This window comes from Prionailurus viverrinus, chromosome B4 (assembly GCF_022837055.1).
Source record: "Prionailurus viverrinus isolate Anna chromosome B4, UM_Priviv_1.0, whole genome shotgun sequence".
NCBI classification, from domain to species: Eukaryota; Metazoa; Chordata; class Mammalia; order Carnivora; family Felidae; genus Prionailurus; species Prionailurus viverrinus.
In genome coordinates, this window is record NC_062567.1 from 21,549,733 (window position 1) to 21,575,470 (window position 25,738).

Here is a 25,738-nt window from a genome sequence, read left to right on the forward strand (position 1 = left end):
AGAAAAAGGTGCATGATTGTCTATACTAAGAAAGTACCAAGAGATCGAATAGAGGGTATTACTGTATTACTAATATTTAATAGGAAGACAGCATCATCATCAATATGGTGCTTTTAGAGCCCCTCTCAACTTCCCCCAGGGTTCTTTCTATACATACACTTTTACCAAAGTTAGTCTTATTTATGCCTATTCTACTCTCATTTGCTGGCTAAAAATCTCCCTGAATACATTTTTATACTTCTTCACTGCATAGAGTAGATTCTCAAGAAGTGTGTTTGATGCAAACAGGTAAACACAAGTTGTGTGTGTAAACGGTTACCCATATAAAGGTTTAACAAAATCTTTTTCCTTTCCTGCATGAGAATTTAACCCTGAATTAACTGTCTGGCTCTGTTCCCCTGGTAACTTGATGAGGTGGTATGACAACTATGTCACCATATAATATTCCTTATGACTGACAAGTAGCATCTGGATGGGAAAACTGTAAATACCTGACAGCGTGTTTTGGGCTTTCTCTAGTGTGGTGACTCGGTATAAGGCAGGCCGCTCATGGGGACACTGGAGACTATGCCTATGCAGTTGTTACAAGAGATACTGGTTTCTATGGAGCATGAAGCTTTTAAGCCAGGGCTATCCCTGCGTCTTCCCAGTGTGGACCTCGTCTGTGCACACCTGAGCTTCACTGCCGTGCCGGGCTACTGGCATGGACTGAACTCCTGCAAATGAGGAGGCGATGCTGCCCTGCTGGTAAGCCATTTCTGTCATCTTTTTATTTAGTTAGTTCTTTTTTAGTTTTTTCTTTAATGTTTATTTATTTATGTTGAGACAGGTAGAGAGAGAGTGTGCACATGAGTGGGGGAGGGGGAGAAAGAGAGGGAGAGAGAGAATCCCAAGCAGGCTCCATGCTGTCAACGCAGAGCCCCACATGGGGCTCCATCTCATGAATTGTGAGATCATAACCTGAGCTCAAATCAAGAGTTGGCCCCTCAACCAACTGAGCCACCCAGGCGCCCCCTGTTGTCCATCTTTCTGAGCTGAGTGGGGCTCTGTGCGGATGGCTCAGAGCCTGGAGCCTACTTCAGATTCTGTGTCTCCCTTTCTCTCTGCCCCTTCCCCGCTCGTGCTCTCTCTCAAAAACAAACATTGAAAAAAAGATATTTTAAAATATTTTCTAAAATGAAAACCTAGATTTGTCAAGCTAATTTAACTACTGAAATATAAAGTTAATGCAAGTTCCAAATTAGAAATAGCAAAAATAGTTTCTCAGGCCAGCCCTGATCGGTTGGTAGTGACCATGCACACTCTGTGGAGAGAATGATTCTGAGGGAAAGAAGGCAGGAGCATCCATAACACCTACTCCAGTGCAGCACAGAGTGACAGCATGAACACCAAGGCCATCCCCCCCCTTTTTTTTAAACTTTTTAAAATGTTTATTTTATTTTTTAGAGAGAGAGAGAGTGCAAGCAGGGGAGGGGTAGAGAGAGAAGGAGACATAGAATCCGAAGCAGGCTCCAGGCTCTGAGCTGTCAGCACAGAGCCCAATGCAGGGTTCGAACACATGAACTGCAAGATCACAACCTGAGCTGAAGTCGGATGCTCAACTGACTGAACCACCCAGACGCCCCAAGGCTGTTCCTCTTCTAAAAAAAAATAATTATGTACATTGCATTTTAAATAACTGATTGTGAAGTATTTGAAGCATACAAGAAAGTATGCAGAACAATACAATGAACACTTGTATATCCTCCACTCCGCTTTAGAAATCAAATACTTCCAATATGACTGGAGCCCAATAGGAGTCTCCTTCCCTAATGCAAATTTCTTCCTTGCCTCCAAGTAACCACAGTCCAAAAATGATATTTATCATCTTTATTCATTTTGTTACTTTTGTTATACACACATGCATCCCTAAGTGACATACGATTTTGCATGTTTTGCACTGTATTTAAGTGGTAATAAGCATGTGGTATATATTCCTTTGCCCCTTGCTTGTTTTGCTTAACATTACATGTGGGATTCATCCATGCAGATGCACATAGACCCAGTTCATTTATCTTCACTGTTGTCAGTATGAATTTAAGTGGACCCACATTGCTAGTGCGTTGGACACCCAGTAGAAGCAAAAGTAACTCCCTCTGGGGAGATGCGCCCTTAAATCAGCCTTCACTGGATTCCACAGATTGAAATCCAAAACTCCAAAACATAAACAAGAAGCAGCAGCATCAAACCCTCAGAAGTTTAACTAATATAGATTTATGATATAAATGAATCTTTAAAATTTTAAATCCATTAAAGAATGGATTTTTTTTAATTTAAATTTTTTTATTTTAAAAAATGAAACAATGATTTACTGATAAAGAGAGACCAGGCAACAAGAAGGAAAAGCTGGTACTGGCAGTGGTCTAGTTTCACGTGTCTGCAAACAAAGTAAGTGTGCTTAAAATATGATACACTTGGGGCGCCTGGGTGGCGCAGTCGGTTAAGCGTCCGACTTCAGCCAGGTCATGATCTCGCAGTCCGTGAGTTCGAGCCCCGCGTCAGGCTCTGGGCTGATGGCTCAGAGCCTGGAGCCTGTTTCTGATTCTGTGTCCCCCTCTCTCTCTGCCCCTCCCCCGTTCATGCTCTGTCTCTCTCTGTCCCAAAAAAATAAATAAACGTTGAAAAAAAAAATTAAAAAAATAAATAAATAAAATATGATACACTTAAAATTAGTAAATATAAACCCAGGAGACTCACACACCGTACCTCTGAAAAATCATTCCTTTCTGCTTTTCGCACTGCGGATTCTGCCATCCAGTTCCTCAGCACATACCTAGGATTAACAGCTTCAGAGGGAAAAGTGTGTTTTGGAACAGTAAGTTACTAAGTCCACAAAGGCAATATGAAATCTCCCCCCAAATTAGGTAAGCTTTAAGAACTTTGCTGGAAGGCACAAATGAGAAGCAAAGATCAGCATCAGTCAATTCTGATTGTTTATAAACAATGTACAGTGTCTATTATCTGATGGTACAGAAAACACTTTTTTGAGCGCTATGAGCAGTACTGGGTTTGGTTTTTCTCTTCAGTGGTTCATCATTACTTTGGGATTTTTGCACCATATTCAGTTCACTGAGTATTTTTTTTTTTTAACGTTTATTTATTTTGAGAGCGAGTGGGGGAGGGACAGAGAGAGAGGGACAGAGAGAGAGCATCCCAATCAGGCTCTGTAGGATCAGGCTGCTTCCTACAACCCTGAGAGCATGACCTGAGCCAAAACCAAGAGTCACACACTTAACCGATTTAGGCGCCCCTCACTAAGCATTTTCTAAGGCTGGAGAAAGTAGTAAATGCATCTGCATTAGGCCCCACAGCCTGAGTGGAGGTGGGGGAGGAGAAGTTGCTACTTTTAACATCCTCAAGCTCAGAATTAAGGTCTGACTTAGTGGGACTGCTTAATGTTCATGCTGCCAAGAGCAAGCATGAAGGGTTACAGGAAGGCAAAATTCCTTATAAATTTACATTTTTGATAGTAACCACACATTTTTTCATATTAAAGGTAGTATAATGGCACATTTAAAAAATTCCAGAAATTATGTCTTTATTGGAGATGAGCTTTTTCCAAAACAATTTATCAACTGAGTAGAGAGGGAGGATGCTTATCCCCACTGGCACAACAGAAATTCCGAGCAGACTCCAGAAATTACAATTTTGTGATTCTCAACAGTTTTCCAAACTACTTGAATGGTGGAAACATACAAATTCCCTTTCAACTTGGTTTTAAAGATCTGCCATGATATGACGGATAATCTAATAATATAAGTGCCTTGTGACCCAGCAATTCTCTAGGAATGTAGTCTATGAAAACAAATTAGAACTTAAAAAGTATTATTTACATTAAAGAAAACCAGAAACAATTTAAATACTTAATATTAGGGGAATGGTTAAGTAAAACACTGTATACCCTTCCTAAGAAATATTATCCAGCCATTAAAAATGTTACATTATAAAGAATGAAGTAGTAAGGAAAAATGCCTTATTTATTCTTGGTAAAAAAAAAAAAAAAAAAAATATATATATATATATATATATATATATATATGTGTGTATATATATATATATATATAAAATTATACCATAGTATGATTACCATCACATATTTCTCCTAATCAATACACATGAAAAAGACTAGAAGTAAATACATCAAAAAGTAAATAGTAACTATGTTTACAAATACAGGGGATCTTTTTTTAGTCTTTCTGCATTTCTCAATTTTAATGTTTTATTTTTGCAAGCAACAGAGAGAGAGAGAGAGAGAGAGAGAGAGAGAGAGAGCAGGGGAGGGAAGGGCAGAGACAGGGGGAGACACAGAATCTCAGACAGGCTCCAGGCTCTGAGCTGTCAGCACAGAGCCCAACGCAGGGCTCGGACTCCTGAACCATGAGATCATGACCTGAACCGATGTTGGCCACTTAACCAACTGAGCCACCCAGGTACTTTTCAGTTTTAAAGAATTCATACAGAACTCCTTTAAAATAAAAACATGTACACAAAAATATGTACAATCTTTAAACAAAAAGAAAACTAATGTGCAAGGGATGTTGTGGAAGTGCTTAGCTTAGGCAGAGGGAGAGAGGAAGCTTCCAATTAAAAGCTTGACAAATCTGGGGTGCGTGGGTGGCTCAGTCGGTTGAGCGTCCAACTTCAGCTCAGGTCATGATCTCACAGCTCGTGAGTTCAAGCTCCACATCAGGCTCTGTGCGACAGCTCAGACCCTGGAGCCTGCTTCGGATTCTGTGTCTCCCTCTCTCTCTGCCCCTAACCCACTCGCATTCTGTCTCTGTCTCTCAAAAATAAATAAACATTAAAAAAAATTTTAAGTTTGGCAAATTTGACACACATGTCATAGAAACCTGACAGTAAAATACTATTAAAACATACTGGGAATTTCAGCTACAAGCAGAAGTGCTTTGGACCAAGTTACAAATATGTAAACTACTTGAAAATCAGATAATTATAGATGTTTATAAGATTCTTTGAGGAGTTATCTAATTCTGTACATTTTTATCTAGTTGGGAACTTTCTGTTGGTAGGTTCTTTCTTTTGGCAATAAAATGTTAAGCAGTGGGTTAATGAGGATTATGTCCACACACAAGCCCAGCCAGAGTTACATATAATGTGATAATCCCTGATCCACTAGAGTGTTGACTACGTAAGGGCAGGACTCAAATTCATGTTTGAAGTCTCATCTTTAAACAATGAGATGGTGCAAAAAAAGGGAATATAAGAGGGACTTAGTATATCTTTCTGAAAAGGTAAATTTAGCTGTCAAGAGAGTTAAGGCTATGTTTTACTGAGTACATCATAATACAAAGAAAGCATGCCATTGCTACCCTCAATTGGAAAAGATCAGTATATCAGAAAGACTCAACGTCCATAAAACACTGAGCACTTCAAATTATTAAACTCAACTAATCTTTAACAGGCTGGCAATGAAACGGGAAAATGGCAACTCTCTTTACCATCTATCTAATTCAATAAAAATAAAAATAAATCTTATCCTCATAATTGTTAGTTATTAACATACTTTAAGAGACAAATTATTTCAAATATAGCATCTTCCATTGTTCTTTCTTTTTTTGAGAGATAGAGACAAAGTATGTGCATACAGGGAAGAGGGGCAGAGAGAGAAAAATAGAGAGAGAGAATCTTAAGCAAGCTCCACACTCAGTGCAGAGCCTGACACAAGGCTCAGTCCCACAACCCCAGGATCATGACCTGAGCCAAAATCAAGAGTTGGATGCTCAACTGACTGAGCCACCCAGGCACCCCACCTGTGTTTTTTTTTAATGTCCAGGAAGAAGAATGAAGAAGGAATTTTTTCTTTATCCTAGTATCTACAAAAGGTCAGGTCTAAAATATTTACTTGAGGCCACAATTTACATTTATACCTGTGGACTAGGCCTACAGTTATATTTTATAATGAGGCTCAAACCCAGGATTTCAACATAGTTGGCCTTGAGCTCTACAGTAGCTGTGTTCTAAGGACAAATAAAGATTCTTCTGAGCCTGTGCCACAAATTCACTACTAGGCACAAAGAAAGCAGAATTACACTGATGCATTTTCAGAATTACAACCAAGTTAGTTTTATTTCAGAAACCCACTTGTATAATGCTGGAGCTATAATGGCTTGCCTAGACGCATAGTAAGGAGAGTCATCAAAAGCATTTATTAAAGTTTTAATATGAGCTGGGCTGTGTGGGCACAGTGTGACATAAAAGAGATCAATGTCCTCTGGTGGCTTAGGATCATAGAGTTATTTGGAGGTTTAAAAATAATAAATCTTGCAGAATTAAAAAAAAAATTCTATGACCTTTAAAACACTATTCTTTAGGGACGCCTGGGTGGCTCAGTTGGTTAAGTGTCCGACTTCACCTCAGGTCATGATATCGTGGTTCATGAGTTCAAGCTCTGCATCGGGCTCTATGCTGACAGCTCAGAGCCTGGAGCTTGCTTCGGATTCTGTGTCTCCCTTTCTCTCTGCCCCTCCCCTGCTCACTCGCTCTCTCTCTCTCTCTCTCTCTCTCTCTCCCAAAAATACACATTAAAATTTTTTTTTTAATTTTTTAAATAAATAAAACACTCATCTTTGATGTTCCCATTGCTTGCAATTTGGAGCATCTACAAAAAAATTTTAAAGCAAACATTCCCCTAATCTACTATTAATTTTTTTAATGTTTTGAAACAATATATAACAGCAATATATTTTTAGTCTTTTGGTTTCTAGAAAACATGAAGTCATCCCAGTCTTCCCAACAACCCTGTGACAAAGATACTTAATGTACTCTATACTAGTATTATAGCTGACGCTTATCGAGTACTTATTATGTGCCAACTACTATCTCCCTGAATTTGTGCAACACCCTATGATGTAAATGCACTTTACAGGTGAGAAAACAAAAGAGGGGTCAACTAGATAGAAATGTTTTAAAACTGGATGGTCACGGTTGCACAATTTTTTTAATTAATAATTTATTTATTTTTTAACTTACATCCAAGTTAGTTAGCATATGGTGCAACAATGATTTCAGGAGTAGATTCCTTAATGCTCCTTACCCATTTAGCCCATCCCCCTTCCCACAACCCCTCCAGCAGCCCTCTGTTTGTTCTTTATATTTAAGAGTCTCTTATGTTTTGTCCCCCTGCCTGTTTTCTTTTTAATTTTTTTTTAATGTTGATTTTTGAGAGAGAGACATACAAAGTGTGAGAAGGGGAGGGGCAGAGAGAGGGAGACATTAGAATCCAAAGCAGGCTTCAGGCTCTGAGCTGTCAGCACAGAGCCTGACGTGGGGCTTGAACCCACAAACCGTGAGATCACGACCTGAGCTCAAGTTGGATGCTTAACTGACTCAGCCACACAGGTGTCCCGTCCCCCTCCCTGTTTTTATATTATTTTTCCGTCCCTTCCCTTATGTTTGGTATCTTAAAGTCCTCATATGAGTGAACTCATGATATTTGTCTTTCTCCAACTGACTAATTTCACTTAGCATAATACCCTCTAGTTCCATCCACATTGTTGCAAATGACAAGATTTCACTCTTTGATTGCCAAATAATACTCCATTGTACATATATATACCACATCTTCTTTATCCATTCATCTGTTGATGGACATTTGGGCTCTTTCCATACTTTGGCCATTGTCGATAGTGCTGCTATAAACATGGGGGTGCATGTAACCCTTTGAAACAGCATACCTGTATCCCTTGGATAAATACCTGGTAGAGTTGCACAGTTTTTTAAATTTAATCTAAAAAAATCACGGTACACTTAAAATGAGTGAATTTTATGTAAATGATACCTCAGTAAGGCCCCTAAAAAGTATATATACACACCAGAAAGAGAAAAGGAGGGATGAAGGAATCAAATGACTTGCTTAATAACATGTAGGAAATAAATGGCCAAACCAGAGCTCGAGCACAGCAGGCCCACCTCTGGAGCCCGTGCCATGCTATCTCTCTGAGGAAAATAAACTCAGGTCAAGACCATACATAGGAATGAAGACTCCCTAAGAGAAATGAAGAATTGGACTTCACTACACAGGACGCTCTTCTTAGATGTTTTATTTCTTCACACCTATACAATTCTTTAATTCCACATCCCTGATACACATTGTTGCATGAATTTGTGCAATCAATTTCTTATATATTTGCATTTTCATATCAGTTAAGCATATAATAATAACATATGGAAGTGTGCCTTTAAAAACATAACTGAGCTATCATTATGAACTTTTATCATGCCTTTGCTCTTTGTGAAAATTTATCTTTTTCCCTTCCTTGAGAGCCCACTGTTCAGCACTTACTGTTTCTCTAACATAACTCAAAGCTGCAGCCTTGACTTCAGTGAAATTTCTTTCATTTTATCATCTCATCCATCCTGTCATAACCAAACAAATCCAAATACTAAAGACTTCCACCACATGTTATTCTTTCAATTTCTTCTTTCTCTTGACTGCTGACTGTCCATATTCTGAGCTGGCTTATAAATTCTGTACAAATGCAGCAGTGGACAGAAGTGGAAACTAAATCCATGCTGATCCTCAAATAGATCACTCACTTCTCTGTAAAAACTAAACTTGGTTTTATTTCTACAATAAGGTCTTGAGTTCAAGAAGCAATCTCATTCCCTAACCTCACATGGAATGTGAGCATCATCATTATTTCATTCACATGAATTGGCCACCCTGATGACACACACTAGCTCTCTATACAAGTCCTAAGTGAGGCAGGAGTGCTCAGGCACTCAGCTTAACTTCTTTGATCTTGTTAGACTCCATACCGCAAAAATAACTAACTTCCATTGTTTTATTCACCAAACCAACCGTGAAGTCACATGGTAAACTGAAATCAGTATTAGAGATGATTTATTTTCAGAGCTATCATTTACTGGATGTGTATTATGGCCCCGGCACTGTGGCTAGATACCTTACATATATTATTACGCTCCAATACTACATCCCTGCAAAATATCCTCATTATACAACTAAGGACTTTTAAACTCAGAGAGTTAAGTATCTTTCAGATCATACAGCTAAAAAGTCACAAGAGGAGATTCATCTGCCAGATCCCCAAACTCACCTTCTTTCATCATAACCCAAACTACCTTGTCTCTCCCCATCTTTTAAGACTATATCTTATTGGGGCACCTAGATGGCTCAGTCACTTAAGCGTCCAACTTCAGCTCAGGTCATGATCTCTAGGTCTGTGAGTTCAAGCCTTGCTTTGGGCTCTGTGCTGACAGCTCAGAGCCTAGAACCTGCTTCAGATTCTGTGACTCCCTCTCTCTCTGCCCCTACCCTTCTCACATTCTGTCTCTCTCTCAAAAATAAATAAATAAATAAATAAATAAACATTTAAAAAAAAAAGACTATATTATTTTAGGAACGCTTGGGTGGCCCAGTCGGTTGAGCGTCCAACTCTTGATTTTGACTTAGGTCATGGTCTCATGGTCTTGGGATTGAGCTCTGCATTGGGCTCTGCACTGTGGGCATGGAGCCTGCTTGGGAATCTCTGTCTGTCTGTCTGTGTCTGTGTGTGTCTCTCTCTCTCCCTCTCTCTGCCCTTCCCACACTAGCACATGCATGATATGCCTCTCTCAAATAAAATTTTAAAAAGGACTATATGATTTTAACATCTGTATGCAAACTTATTAAAAGCAGAACTATTATACTGTGTGAAATGTCATTAGGCAAGCTCATAGATGACACTTCAACTCAACTAAAATACACTCAAGTACAATTATCCTAGTTAACAACAAGCCAAAAATGCCAACACCAAAACCAAAAACAACCCGTCAGTTCCTCAAGTAATTACTTCCAGCTTTCAAAAGAATGTTGCTTTTATGTGATAATCCTTAAAATTGGAAAAATCAAAAGGCTTACTTACTTGTCATTCTTTTTCTTCTTTCAGAATCTGAATCGTTCATGTTACTAACAATGAATAAAACAAAGGACAAAATTAACCACTGTCTCCTTATATCATAGCTTGTTTTCAAAAGAGTGGGAATTATTTCACAAGACAAATATTGGAAAAAAAACATTTAAAAATCACATTGCATCAGTGTCTGAAAGGAAGATAGAAAATACTGAGTTTGATTAAATAATACACAAACTACTACCTTGTTTAATTATTTTAGGTAATTCCAAGTCTTTTATTTTTACCAATTAAAAAATAGTTTTGTCTAAAACTCTAAATTTTCTGATACTTTTCCTTATCTTAAACATGGCTTTCTGAAAATAATTTAGCTTTTTCTTGATTAATCATGGTTGTCTTTATAAACAGCCTTCAGGGGCCATTAAACTGGGAAAAGCTATTTCTTCCTGTGGTTTTCCCGTCTCTCCGTTCAGGGGCCACTACCTACAATGTCTTTACTCCCAAGTAATTCACTGTGATTTATGAAACAAAGTAACTTGTCACAAGTGTAGAAGATGTGACAACTAAGAGGCATGGATGGAAACCTGAGAAGCTCTTCTCCAGAGCTTCAGGGCATGGGCTCCCAAGGAACTTGGGGAACAGTGTTATCAGAGTTGGGGTGAGCAGACAGGTGCTCTCTGCATGGGTGAGGTGTTGCTGTGGACGCCTAGGCAGGTGCAAAGTACTCAGCAGTAGAAGGAAATGTTGGAGAATTAAAGAAAGAGAGGCTTGATGGCTTGATACAACATTGCATCCTTTTTCGGAAATGGTTAGATTGCCTTACCTCTTCAGTCTCAGCAGGTACTGGGATACCCAGGCTGAAAAGAGCTTGTGCTTTGAAATCATATTCAGCGCCCAGAATTGCTAAATGAAAATACAATAATAGGCTGCTTAGTATATTAATATTGGTTCAGTTTATTTTAACTTCATATTACTTTAAATTATATTCCTTAATAATAACTTATCCAGATTTTTTAAGACATGCTATTTCAAGTAGAAGTAGTACTAAAAAAAGAATAATATTTTCTTTTTCTTGTTTTTTAATGTTTATTTATTTTTAGAGGAAAATACATGTGAGCAGGGGAGGGGCACAGAGAGAGGGAGAGAGAATCCCAAGCAGGCTCCATGCTATCAGCACTGAACCTGACGTGGGGCTTGAACTCACAAACCGTGAGATCGTGACCTGAGTAGAAATCAAGAGTCAGACACTTAACCGACTGAGCCACCCAGGCGGCCCTTCCTTCTCTTTATATAACATTCAACTCTAAAGTTCTAATTCATGGAAAGCCACATAATGGCATGATTTAAGATACAAAAAAAAAAAAAAGTTCTTATAGAGATTACACGTGAATACTGATATTACCAAAAGCTTTCCTTTAAATAATGTATAATTTATTTTTAAAAACTTAATTTGTGGGGCAAATTGAGGAGGCCCAAAGAGGGGTTCCTCACTACTCCAAGCATTCTCTAACACGAAATTCTAGCCCTACAACTACGGGCTAAGAGCTCCATAGCATGAAGGGGCCTCATCGGGCATGAGTAAACATGAGAATCAGATCCTGATGTTTACCTATCGACAGAAAATAAACTGAAAGCTAACAATAATTTACTTTTATTACTATATTGAGCTACTTACTGTGAAGGGCTCATGGGAAAAAGATGCAGATAGTCCAGAGGTTAAGAACAGGGGCTCTGGAGAAAGCTGCCAGTGTTTGAACCCAGCCAGCCACTTACTAATTGTGTGAGCTGGCACTACATAGCCTCTCCATGCCTCAGTTTCTTTACCAGTAAAATAGAAATAACAGTGGTACCTGCCCACATGTCATGGCACAGATTATACATATAAAATGCTTAGAATAGTGCCTGAAACATAATAAGCACTCAGTAAATGTTTAGTGTTGTTATTATTAATTTTTCATTACTTTGTAAAGCATTTACTATAATGCCTGTCCCAGAGTAAGTTCTTAATAATAGTGGGTTCTCAATAAGTGCTTCTTGAATAAATAAATGCATTGTGAGGCTATAAAAAGATAACATTAACTAGGCACAGAATGTCATGTAATATAATGAAGAGATTGAAATTTCAAAAAATAAGGCTGAATTTTAATCTCAAAAACAATAATAAACAGTGACTATAATATAAAATACTTAAACCTGTTCAAAAAAGAAACAGGCCCAAAATGGAGTCACTTGTGCTAAGCCCACATCACCAAACCAAAACTTAATACCTAACCTAATTGCAGTTTCAACCTCCCCCAGGAAGGTAATCTTAACTGGTCAGCTGGAACTCCCGGGTCAGCAGCAGTGAGGTAATCCACCTGATAGACCCCTACCATCCTTCCCCCAAAAGATGACGTAATCTGCTCTTTCCTTGTCCCTGTCCCCTTCTGCCTATAAAAGTCCCCCATTTTGTACAGCTCCTCAGAGCTCCTTTCTGTTTGCTAGGTGGGATGCTGCCCCATTCATGAATTGTTGAATAAAACCCATTGGATCTTCAAATTTATACAGCTGAATTTTGTTTTTTTGTTTTTTGTTTTTTTTTTTATAATTTTTAAATTTTTTTTTCAACGTTTATTTATTTTTTTTGGGACAGAGAGAGACAGAGCATGAACAGGGGAGGGGCAGAGAGAGAGGGAGACACAGAATCGGAAACAGGCTCCAGGCTCTGAGCCATCAGCCCAGAGCCCGACGCGGGGCTCGAACTCACGGACCGCGCGAGATCGTGACCTGGCTGAAGTCGGACGCTTAACCGGCTGCGCCACCCAGGCGCCCCTGAATTTTGTTTGTTTTTTTTTAAAGACTTTTTTTTTTCAACATTTATTTATTTTTGGGACAGAGAGAGACAGAGCATGAACGGGGGAGGGGCAGAGAGAGAGGGAGACACAGAATCGGAAACAGGCTCCAGGCTCCGAGCCATCAGCCCAGAGCCCGACGCGGGGCTCGAACTTACGGACCGCGAGATCGTGACCTGGCTGAAGTCGGACGCTTAACCGACTGCGCCACCCAGGCGCCCCTGAATTTTGTTTTTTAATAGACCTTAGAAATAGATCTAGGTATCTAAAAATCTATAAGTAAGAATCTTCTGGTAGTACCCATAATATTTCATAAATGCAATGTGTTCGTGTTGAAATAAAAAGGCAACACATACTTTTAAAACTAAATTAAGCCCCTGCCACTTTAGAGACCGTTTGGCAGTTTCTTAAGGAATCAAACATACATTTTACTAAACAATCCAGCAATTCCACTCCTAGTATCTATCCAAGAGAAATGAAAACATATGTTCACACCAAAACTTGCACATGAATGTTCAGATCAGTATTTACTCACAGTAACCAAAAAGTGGAAATAACCCAAATGTCCATCAACTGGTAAACGCATCAGCCAATGGTGGTATATCCATACAGCAGAGCACCGCTCAGCAACAAGGAGGAAAGAATTACCGATACAGATAACACCATGGCTGAACCTCAGAACTAGGCTAATGGAGAAGCAAAAGACTACACACTGTATGAGTCCACCTATAGGAAATGTCTAGAAAATGAAAACCTTGAGACACAAAATTAATTAGTAGGTGGTTGGGGGCTAGGAGTGGAAACAGGGATTAACTGCAAATGGGCAGGAAGGATCTCTTTTAGGGTGATGGAATTGTTCTAGAATTGTGATAACTGCATAGATCCATAAATTTTTTAAAAATCATTGAATTATATGCTTCAGGCCAGTGGAATTTCATGGTATGTAAATTATACCTCAATAAATCTGTTAAAGAATACTGAATTAAGAGAAAAACAAATGTCGCAAATTACTACCTGGGGAATGTTGCGCTCCTGTAACTCGCTTTGAGTTATCTCGCTGAGCTGCCGAAATGTCATTGTAAAATCAGCTGCTGTCTTTTCCATGAGCTAATGGAAATGATTATATTTATCAATCTCAATTCTTCAAGAATAGTAATTCAAATACAAGGAAAAAAAGATATAAAATGACAAACTCACATGTAAGAGAAATGCAATTAAATCATCATCACCCTTTGTTTCCCCAAGTAATCCTAATTTGGCTTTGAACAATTCTCTAAATCTGAAAGAGAAATGTTATTTCAATTCAACTCACTATCTTAAGAATTGTCCCCAAACCAACCAGGATGCTTTAATATGTGTATTCAAAAGGACAAACCTTGTATAATAAAGAACTGCATACCCCTCAAGAATCTGAGCAGCTCTACAGGAAGAAAAAAGGAAGGACAATGAAATCTTTATTTAAAATTAACATTCTTAAATCATCAGAACAAAGTGAACCTTTTCATATATTAAATATAATTATTATATTTACCAATCTCAATTCCCATATTTCATAAAAATATAAAGATTAAAGCATTCTTAACCTTAAACTCATCTTTTTTTTTTAAGTTAGTTTATTTTTGAGAGAGAAAGAGGGAGCATGCACAAGTGGGGGAGGGGCAGAGAGACAGACGAGGAGGAGAGACACAGAATCCAAATCCAAAGCAGGCTCCAGGCTCTGAGCCGTCAGCACAGAGCCCAATGTGGGGCTGAAACTCACAAACTGTGAAATCATGACCTGAGCCCAAGTCAGACATTTAACTGACTGAGCCACCCAGGTGCATCCCCCCACCTTAAACTCATCTTTAAAAAAATTAAGTTTCTACTTTTTTTTTTTTTTTACTTTTTTAATGTTTGTTTATTTTTGAGAGAGAGAGTAGGCAAGCAGGGCAGGGGCAGAGAGAATGGGGGACAGAGGATCCAAAGCAAACTCTGCACTGACAGCGGAGAGCCCAATGTGGGGCTCGAACTTGCAAATTGCTAGATCATGTCCTGAGTCGAAGTCAGACACGAAACTAACTAAGCCACCCAGGTGCCCCTAGTTTCTTTTTTTTTTTTTTTTAATGTTTATTTCGATGAAAGAGAGTGCATGTGCATGAACCAGGGGAGGAGGGGCAGAGAGAAAGAGAGAGAGAGAGAGAAAGGGAGAGAGAAAGAATCCCAAGCAGACTCTGTGCTGTCAGTGCAGAGCCCAAAGAGGGACTTATCTTTTTTTTTTTAATGTTTATTTATTTTGAATGAAAGAGAGTGTGTGAGTGTGCAAGGGGGGGGGGGGGCAGCAGAGAGAGAGTGTGAAAGAGAGAATCCCAAGCAGACTCCATACTGTCACACTGCGGAGCTGGATGTAGGGCCCGAACTCATAAACCATGAGATCATGACCCGGGCTGAAACCAAGTCAGTCGCTTAACCAACTGAGCCACCCAGGTGCCTCTATTTCTTAATATTCTTAAATGTATTTTAAATTATACAAAAGCTCAACTCTTCCTGCAGCTCCACTCTCTTTACCTTACTGAGCTCACCCCATACAAGTCTTCCCCTTACTCATTCTGAAGCAGCCATAGAGGCCTTCTTGTTGTCCCTTAAACACCCCACATACCCACTAATGGCCTCTGCACAGGCTAGTCCCTTGTCCAGAACACCCTTCCCCAAGCATCTGTGTGGCTTGCTCCCGTGACTCCTTCAAGCCTTTGCTCAGTGAGATGCTGATTATCCTTTTAAAACTGCAAACCCTTCCCTATCCCCTGCTCTATTTTTCTCCTTAGTATTTACCTCCTTTCTAATTGGCTATGTAACTTATTTATTCTGTTTGACTGTCTCTCCCACCAGAAGGAAGTACCACAAGGACACAATTATTGTGCTGTTTTATTTACTGCTATCCCCCCGGCACTTGGAACAGTGACAGGCACCTCAATAAGTATTTGTCTCATGAATAAATGGACTCTGCAGGGCAAAGGGGATATAAAATTAATGGAGACAAAAGTGACGGTTCAATGAATAACATTTATGTTGCTTTGATTTTGAACTATGTGATGTATTACCAATACATTTTAAAAATATATTAATTAAGGAAACCATAGATGGCATATAAAACTTTAATGTAGCAATTTTTTTGCTACCCAGGATTAATGAAATCACTATATGGTTTGCCATCCATTTGTGATCTTGTTGTACTGGAAATGGTAAGTTTTAGACTTAGGGGAGTACAGGGGAGAGAGAGAAGGTAAATATACTCTATCTCTAGCAAATACATTAAAGACACACAAATGATTAAAATGTGATCCTGCCCTCAAGGAGTTGAATGTCCACTGGTTATATCAAGAAATGTTTTAACAGGGGCGCCTGGGTGGCTCAGTTGGTTGGGCGTCTGACTTCAGCTCAGGTCACGATCTCATGGTCCCTGAGTTCGAGCCCCGCGTCGGGCTCTGGGCTGATGGCTCAGAGCCTGGAGCCTGCTTCAATTCTGTGTCTCCTTCTCTCTGCCCCTTCCCCAGCTCTCTCTCTCTCTTTCTCTCAAAAGTAAATAAACATTTAAAAAATTGTTTAAAAAAAAAAAAGAAATGTTTTAACAGTCTCTGTAATTATTAACATACTTAGATTATTATTCATGCTTATTGATATACATACAGGAGATATTTCGAGTAACTAAGTATAAATATTACTTATTTATAATAAGTTGCCTATTTATTATTTACTCTGTTGTTTAAAAAGGCAACCATGTACCACTTTTTCTTCAGCCTAAATTCAGAATGGGAGATCACACAATGGTCAGATTGTGATTAAAAGTTCAGCTTTATCACTGACAAAAGCTAGTCTGGAGAATATGGCTTAAGTCTGTGGATAAATAGGCATGTTAACAAATTGTGCCTAAATTAGAAAGTTTTACTCACTCAGTTACTAAAACAGCAGTCACAACGATGGACCTCCCCCCCACTTGGGCACACCCCTATAAAATTTTCATATAAAAAAGCAGAAAATGTACTCTTTCCCTGGACTGACAGCTTTCCAAAAAGAGAGGTATTAATAGGAGGAGCCTCACAAGTTTAGTTTCTTCTCCCATATTCATCAAACGGATCATTAACGCTTCCTTCCCCAAATAGGAGTAAGTGGAGAAAGAGAAGGACTGTGTACTCTAATGAAGACCCCCCGCCCCAACCACAATGAACCACTTTTAAGAGTATTCAAGCCCAAAGACTAAACCAGAGATAGATGTCAAAGGAAGATGGCAGTTCAAATGAATTTTTGGTGTCTGCCCCTCCCTGCTCTAATTCAGCCTCTCTCCCCTGGCTACAGAGTCTTGGGGCCTGGAGTGTCTGGGCAAGACTGCAGGCCCTCACTCGTGAAGTACAGCATGGCTGAGCAGAGCAGGCCCTACCTGTATATATGCTACTGGAAAGAGTTGGTGGGCTCCCTGGCTTCTTCGAGCCTACAGGAAACCTGCTAAAACCTGTCTACCCCAGAAGGTGGGAGAATGCTAGCTTGGTGCTGAGGAGAGCTGGGAGCAGAGAGGCAGCCTACCAGAGGCCCAATGGAAAGCTGAAAACTTGCCTGTGCGTACTCTGCTGGCACATGAAGGGTGTATCACCACATAACTGGAGCTGAGCCCCAACAGAGAGGCAAAGGGAAGTAACACAGTACCAAAGTGGGCTCGTACCCACGGAGAAGAAAAACGAAGGAACGACAGAACAGTTGGCCCTTAGTAAGATGGAACTGCTCTTGGAGACAGATAACAATATGAAAATAATAATAATAATAATAAGATACTTAACAAGAACAAACTATACTTTAGTAGGCATTCTAGAACTACAAAATATTGTTTCAGACTACAAAATTCAGTAGATGAATTGAGAGAGAAGACAGATACTCCTGAGACTCGATTTTGTGGCCTAGAAAATCAACTAGAAGAAATACCACAAAATACTATGCAAAAATACAAAGAAATTGAAAGCATAAGTAAAAATAATAATAATAATAATAAAAGAATTGGGAATATATTGAGGATTCATACAAATAATGGAGTGTCAGAAGCACAAAAAGAAATGGATGGAAGAAAGTCAATACATAAACTATACCAGAGATTTCTCTCACTGGGTATATAGTTACAGTCGGAGAAGCAGAACGCTTATTGGTGCTATAGAACAAGGGATTTATTTTTGGAATTTGACCTATGATTGTGGGAGCTGGTGAAGAATTATATATAACACTGTTGCTTCTGTCTGGTTTTGGGGCTAAAAGCCAGCAGTGAAGACAGGACAGAAAATTGGATGTGAGGGGCACCTGGAAGGCCCGGTCAGTTAAGCATCCAACTTTGGCTCAGATCATGATCTCAGTTTGTGAGCCCGAGCCCTGCATTGGGCTCTGTGCTGACAGTGCAGAGCCTGCTTTGGATCCTCTGTCCCTCTCTCTCTGGCCCTCCCCTGCTCATGCACACACACACTCTCTCTCTATCTCAAAAATAAACCTTAGGGGTGCCTGGGTGGCTCAGTCTGTTGAATGTCTGACTCTTGGTTTTGGCTCAGGTCATGATACCGCGTTTTATGGGTTTGAGCCCCGCATCAGGCTCCATGCTGACAGTGCAGAGCCTGCTTGGGATTCTTCTTTCCCTCTCTCTCTGCCCCTCCTGCTTATTCTGTCACTCTCAAAATGAGCAAATAAATTTAAAAATAATTTTTAATAAACATTAAAAGCTTTTAATGTTTCTTATTTTTCAAAAAAAATGATCATTTGGGGTGCCTGGGTGGCTCAATCAGTTAAGCCTCCGACTTTGGCTCAGGTCATGATCTCACAGTTCGTGAGTTCAAGGCCCGTGTCAGGCTCTATGCTGACAGCTCAGAGCCTGGAGCCTGCTTCCAATTCTGGGTCTTCCTCTCTCTCTGCCCCTCCCCTGCTCATGCTCTGTCTCTCTCTCTCTCGCTCTCAAAAGTAAATAAACATTAAAAACAAATTTTAAAAAATCATCATACAAATATATTTTTACACAGATTTAATTAGTGGATTTAGGATTTACTCACAGCTGCCTTTGCCTAGGATCAAGTATTGGGTTTAAAGCTTGCAATAACTTGTTTAAATTAAATATCCCAATATTGGCCTGATTTCCTATTTTATATCTTCCTTCATCATCAGATGTGTTTGGGACAAAATCTGTTGAAAACAAAAAACACTAGCATTTTGTAGTGGGGATAATTGTCTCTAAGTTTATATTTACACTTAATAAATTTTTATTTATTACATGTATTTATATTTATTAAATCTTTGTCTATAAACATTTAACTCAAAAGTAACATAAACACTTACTACCCATACACATGAAATTCTTTTTAAATATGAATATGAATATTTGCCTAAAAGAGGCAAGTTCTAACCTGCAAGAATTTTCAGGGGATCACACATATACTTCAAACTCTACCTCAAGTCATGTCCTCCACCCTCCACGAAGCCCGCCTGGATCCCTCCTTGTAAGTATTGTGTTACTGTTACCTCCATTTTATAGGTTGGTAAAGTGCCAAGTTAAGTGACTTGTCCAAGGGCACAGAGCCGCTAAGGGTCAGATGCCCGAAGTCACACCCGCATTGGTCTCACATATGTTCCCCACTCCCCTCCCTGGCATCTTCTCTAATATGTCATTCTTTAAGGGCACAGACCACAAAGGACTCATTTTTGAATCCGTATAGCCCCAGAAGATTAAGTACCACGTTTTATGAGTGAACCCAATTCTCTCTACTACCCCACCACTGTATTACCTATAACAGTTTATCTAAAATAAACCTGTGATAATTTTTTAGTGAAATAAGATATATGTGTGTAAACATACATATGTTTACATATAAATCACTCTTACCTGGATTATAGGCTTCCATAAAACCAAATGGACCATAGTCAATTGTAATGGATAACAAACTGAAGTTATCAGTATTACAAACACCTGAAACCACAACAAAAAGTTTCTGAAAACACAGTAATAAAACAATAAAGCATTTTTAAATGTATAAAATTATCCAGAATAGAAAAGGTAATGGAAATGCATTTGTTTTGGAAATGCGGCAAAATTAGATTATTAATTGAAAGTTTAACTGGTGATACCAAATAGCTTAATATATATTAAAACTATATCTTTAAATTAAATTTACCCTTTTGTTTTATACCCTACCCCCTGCAAAGATTTCAAACACTGCAGGAACAAAAGCCCCAAGAAATAAAAATTCTTCTTACTTATCCTCAATTTCTAGATTTGTTTAAACAATATATGTTACTTGGAATGGAATTGAGGCTAATAAAGGAATAAGATTAATTCATATTCAAAGGATGGGAAAAGGGAAAAACATGGCTATGCATTCCAGTAACAGTCACCAGCTGTGGGGAGAGAGTATGCCTCCCACGCCGGGGAGGCCATGGCTGGGGTAGGAAGAAGCCGGGGAATGAATACACCAGCCTGTTACATACAGGATATTTGGCAACGGTGTCCAATATAGAGTTTCAGCCTTTCTCTGTTTACAAAACGTGAACTATACAGACTCTCTAACCCAGCCATTCCACTTTAGGGGTCTATCCTCAAAAAGTCACCTTCAAGAATACAAAGATACAGTTGCATGGTAGTCACTGCAGCAGAGTTCATAATAGCAAAAACTCTGAAATGCTGAGCCCGCTCTCCCTACCCCAACCACCCCAAGAGAGATACACAGAGTATGTGTGTGATAAGCTAAGCAGATTTCAAGAAGTTCTGCAATGTGGGAATTCCGTTTGGTATTTACCTAGACACATTAGTAAGTGTACGATTTGTTTTTCAGTTATTCTTAGTTCAGGGACATATTCCTCCCTATGCAACTTCACACACAAGATGGCTTCATACATACAAGCCAGGCCTGCTTTTTTCAAAGATTATGAATATCCTCCAAAACAGTCCAAAAGAATTGATAGGAAATGGTTAACAATGATTGCCCTGGAAAATGGAATTCACACTCACTTCTGTATATTTTAAAGCATTTTTTTAATGTTTATTCGTTTTTGAGAGACAGAGCATGAATGGGAAAGAGGCCAAGAGAAAGGGAGACACAGAATCTGAAGCAGGCTCCAGGCTCCACGCTGCCAACACAGAGCCTGACACGGGGCTTGAACCCACGAACCACGAGATCATGACCTGAGCTGAAGCCAGCCGCTTAACTGACTGAGCCATCCAGGCACCCCTCACTTCTGTATATTTTAAATTCTTTACCTTAAGCATGTAGTGCTTTTATACTTAAGATTTTTAAAACAGCTTTAAAGAGATCTAAATATAATACATGTAGCCATGAGGTTAAAAAGCTTTACAGGTAATAACATCCTCATCAAATTGAGGATGCCTACTCTATTTTGTGTATACTGTTCCACTCAAAACCATTTCAAACACGAGAAAATTGTTTCTCTGTTGCTGAAAACAAATTCATAGGCTATAAATGTTAAGAAGCTCATCAGCAGGAATATTTTGAGGCACACAAAAAAGAAGTCTTCTGCTTCAACAAATTACCTCTACTTCCCCAACAGAAAAATGACACATCAGTAGATAACTTACCATGAGCAAAACCAACAGACATCCACAAGGCAATGAGTTGTGCTGTCTCTGATACCACAACAGAGAAGAAATCCTAAAATAAAATTCAGAAATTTGTCAGATTTTTCAGGAATGCATACTCTTTTAGAATCTTCTGGTAAGTCACAAGGAGAACATGGAAAACATTCAGAGAGCCAAAACCTAACTAAAGAAATGGAAATTACTAGGTGTAAGAAAAACATGGAAGAATGGAGGGAATTAGCAAGAAATAATCTCTAATGGCTCAGACAAAGTATTATGGCCAGGCTTTCCCCACGTCCAGTAAGAACAGAGAAAGCATTAGAATTCAGCACAAGGGAGTTAAAAGTAAAGTGAGTTCTTAAACTTTGAAACGAATGGCCAACAAAAATAATGCCATTCCATTCTCTGTGACTGCTAGGAGGGTAAAAGAGGGTACAATGATCAAAACATTTCCACAAGAACAGAAAATTAGGAGTGCCTGGGTGGCTCGGTCGGTTAAGCATCTGACTCTCGGTTGAGGCTCAAGTCATGGTCTCATGGTTCGTGAGTTTGAGCCCCACGTCATGTTCTGTACTGACAGCTCAGAGCCTTGAGCCCGCTTGGGATTCTGTGTCTCCCTTTCTCTCTGCTCTCCCCTGCTCACACTGTCTCTGAAAATAAATAAATAAACCAAGAAAGAAAGAAAGAAAGAAAGAAAGAAAGAAAGAAAGAAAGAAAGAAAAGAAAAGAAAAGAAAAGAAAAGAAAAGAAAAGAAAAGAAAAGAAAAGAAAAGAAAATCACATGTTTTCTTGTTATGGATTATGTGTATTTTGGAATGACTAATATAGAAATATCCATATATCTCACATGTGAGAAAAGAACACATAGGACCAAGTTATAAATGCTGCACAAAAAATAATGTCTAGAGTCAGGATGCAGTAGTATCTGTTCTTTTTCTCTAGATCCTTTCAAACAAATCCGCTTTTTTTTTAATGTTTATTTATTTTTGAGAGAAAGAGACAGAGTGCAAGCGGGGGAGGAGCAGAGAGAGAGGGAGACACAGAACCCGAAGAAGGCTCCAGGCTCTGAGCTTTCAGCACAGAGCCCAACACGGGGCCAAACCCAAGAACCATGAGATCATGACCTGAGCCGAAGCTGGATACTCAACCGACTGAGCCACCCAGGTGTCCCACAAAACCACTTTCTTATCTGTGTCTTGTTTCTGAAGTGGTTCACCTTCTCTTCCTCTAACAAAATGTTCAGAGTGCTCTTTTTCCTTTCCTACCTTTACTTCTTTAAGTTATAAGTTGTAACCGTTGACGTTGACGAGCAATGAGAGAAGACCGAATACCGCCCTTTGTCTTTAAAAACTTACCACATATCTGTTAGGTTCTGCGACCTCTACTGAGGGGAAATGCTCCCGTATGATGAAGTCTAATAATGTCCTGGAGAGAAGAAGGGGAGAGTATCGGCATGCCTCCGTATCAAACCATCTAAATCCACCCTTGACATTCAGGAAGCCATTTGATTCAAGCTTAAATTTTTAAAAACTGAAATAAGATTTTACTCCCAAAACAGCCATAGAGAAACCTTTCCTCAACACCAGTTAAAACTGGAAATGTGTTTCTAAGATACGATTAGATTCCATCTGATTATGTTACAGAGTCAGCTTAGTTCAGTACATACCCAGTGTACATGTCCTGCACCTGCTGTATGCTGCACCCTATGCAAATCCTGACAAGACCCAGACCCAGAATCCAAGCAGAAGTGAACGAAAAAACAAATGGGAAGTTAGAAATAATGCCCAGCGAGTATAGACAACTCTCTCAACAAGCAGGGATGACCAGGAGCTCAGTAAACATTTGCTAACGTAAGAGACACAGAGACCCCTCGTGACCAATGTGATGACTTCTCTGTTTTGCTTATTCATTTCCCTCAATGTCTTTTCTCTCCATATTCTTGGTGGACCAGGTGGAATCTGGATTTATTAAGCTCATAACTACAATATAGGACCCACATTCCTAATGATTCTAGTTTGCCTATGAGAATTTTTATGAGTTTTTAAAACTGTGTTATCTTAACAAAAGGAAACAGAATTCCTCTTAAATGAAGAAATTTTTTCTGAAAACGCATCTTGCTAAGTCTGCTGAAGGAAGATGAAATTTTGTAAGCACAGATATCACAGGCACCAAGATATCAGAAAATGCTGGAAGCTGTACTGCATGATGCAAGGGGAAGAATTGCTTTTGCTCTTTTGAAGCAATCCTCTGTCTCCCCTGCAGAAAAATCTTCACTAAGATGCACCTGTTCTTAAATGTTTTGTGTAAATTCTCCTGTTTGGTTCATTTTGTCCTATTTTTTTTAATGTTTATTTGTTGAGAGAGAAAGACAGAGTGCAAGTGGGAGAGGAGCAGAGAGAGAGGGAGACACAGAATCTGAGGCAGGCTCCAGGCCCCAAGCTGTCAGTACAGAGCCTGACACAGGGCTTGAACTCATGAACTGTGAGATCATGACCTGAGCCGAAGTCAGACGCTTAACCGACTAAACCACCTAAGCGCCCCTGTTTTTGTCCTATTGAAGGGGCTAAGTTTCAAGTCTGGGTCAACCCAGAGCAAAACAGGCATCTCACACATGTCAAAACCGTGGGAATCCCAGAAGTTAAAAGGAGATCTTTCAAGCTCTGCAGGCTGCAGAAGTGGGGGGGTTTGAGTCATTTCCACCTAGGTCTCTGAATGGCACAGACCCCCACATTGATAGTTGCATTTGAGATTAAAAATTCCTTGGGGAAAGGGTCTACTGTGTCTCACACTTCTTTTAGCTTCCTAGAAAACCCACGTGATATTAGGCACATAGCGTTAAAAATAATTATTTATTGAAATATTTGGTTTTACTTATAAGAAAACCAAAGATATTTTAGCTTCACAGCATGTATATAAGCATTTTTTAATTGTCTTCTGTCATTTAACAAAAAAAAAACACCTCATTTTCTAACCTTAGTAAATCCAGTTCACCATAATGAGCCAAAATTTCTAATGATCCAATTCTAAACCATGATTTTGCAACACGCAGCACTACAGCACCTGAAAAACAAACATTTCAGCATAAGTTAAACTATGCAAATATAGCATAATATGGTTTTCTTAAAATTTAAATTATTTTATTTACTTTATTTTTATTTATTTATTTATTTATTTGAACGAGAGAGAAAAAGACGGAGAGGGAAAGAAACTCAAGCAGACTCCACGCTCAGTGTGGAGTCTGACATGGGGTTCAATCCCACGACCCTGGGATCATGACCTGAGCTGAAATCAAGAGTCAAACATTCAAACAACTGAGCCAACCAGGTGCCTCCAAATTTAAATTATTTTAATAAAAAATAATACAGTAACTGAATTTATCAGAAAAAAAACTAATTTATACCCTAGAAAGGATCAAGGGTTTTTCTCTATTTCTTTAAGCCTTGAATCAGAGTGTCAGTAGCCACAACACTTTCAGAAATACCAAGGCTCCAACCTCACCGAAGGCTGCTCAGTCAGGCTGCAAACATGGGACTCCCAGTCTCCTCTGTTGTGACCTTTTCCCCGTAACTTATCCTGAAATAGGGAATCTGTGAATGCTTTCCGTGGCATAGTCCCTGCAAGTGCCTTCTATTGGTGTAACTAATTGAAAATTAACTTCAATAAATAAATGTTTTTGTATGTTCTAACTTATGCATACACTAAAGAAATAAAGTGAGTCTATGCATTTTTGTGTTAGTGTTCACAGCCTTCTGTCCTGACTATAGTAGTAAAACAACTAGTAAGTAGAATTCGCGGGTTTTTTTTTTTTTTTTCCCACAAGGAATGCTGTACTTATATGTGTTTAGATGTCAAGATGAAGTCTATCCCAGGCAACTAAACATCCTGCTCTGCCAGGATCCAATACCTGCTGCTCCCTCTTTCCCTACTCCATGGGCCCCTCCCCTTCTCCCCCTACTAAAGTCCTTCCTAATCTCAAAGATAAATAATCCTTCGTTCCTTTAAGCATGAAGACTTTAGGGAGATTGTTTTTTTATGAAAATCTTGTCAAAACATATCAGGCATGAAGTATTAAGAATATAACGTGCACTTAGTGAATCATTGAGAACATCAGTAAAAATCCTGCTCTGTTATATGGTCACGTCCACAGGACCCGAGAGAGCATGTAGGGCTGTCAGCAGCTCTCAATAACTCTGTTGTTTAAGTTGTTAAATGAGTTTATTATTAGGGCACCTGGCTGGTTTAGTCAGTACAGCATGTGACTCTTGATCTCAGGGTAGTGAGATCAAGCTCCACGTGGGGCGTAGAGCTTACTTAAAAAATAAGCAAACAACAAAGAAATAAAATGTATTCCTTACTGATTTTCAATTCTCCTCCCTGCCCAGAGATTCAGGGTCAAGTTTCTCTCACTGTTTCCC

At 39.2% G+C, this 25,738-nt stretch overlaps 1 protein-coding gene across 5 annotated transcripts in view; it reads right to left on the bottom strand.

The window, feature by feature from the left end:
* Nucleotides 1-25,738, bottom strand: part of LOC125171214 (protein adenylyltransferase SelO-like) — a 36,159-nt gene that overhangs the window by 1,187 nt on the left and 9,234 nt on the right. For 4 of the 5 annotated variants that reach the window (XM_047868422.1, XM_047868421.1, XM_047868425.1 and 1 more), the window contains 11 exons: nucleotides 24,296-24,383; nucleotides 22,679-22,748; nucleotides 21,324-21,396; nucleotides 19,617-19,700; nucleotides 18,790-18,919; nucleotides 14,118-14,162; nucleotides 13,940-14,021; nucleotides 13,757-13,849; nucleotides 10,735-10,814; nucleotides 9,924-9,967; nucleotides 2,746-2,825 (listed from right to left, as the gene is read on the bottom strand). In XM_047868422.1, the coding sequence (XP_047724378.1) occupies nucleotides 2,746-2,825; nucleotides 9,924-9,967; nucleotides 10,735-10,814; nucleotides 13,757-13,849; nucleotides 13,940-14,021; nucleotides 14,118-14,162; nucleotides 18,790-18,919; nucleotides 19,617-19,700; nucleotides 21,324-21,396; nucleotides 22,679-22,748; nucleotides 24,296-24,383 (869 nt within the window). The remainder of the gene's footprint in view (nucleotides 1-2,745; nucleotides 2,826-9,923; nucleotides 9,968-10,734; nucleotides 10,815-13,756; nucleotides 13,850-13,939; nucleotides 14,022-14,117; nucleotides 14,163-18,789; nucleotides 18,920-19,616; nucleotides 19,701-21,323; nucleotides 21,397-22,678; nucleotides 22,749-24,295; nucleotides 24,384-25,738) is intronic. The other variant, XM_047868423.1, reaches the window with a different exon arrangement.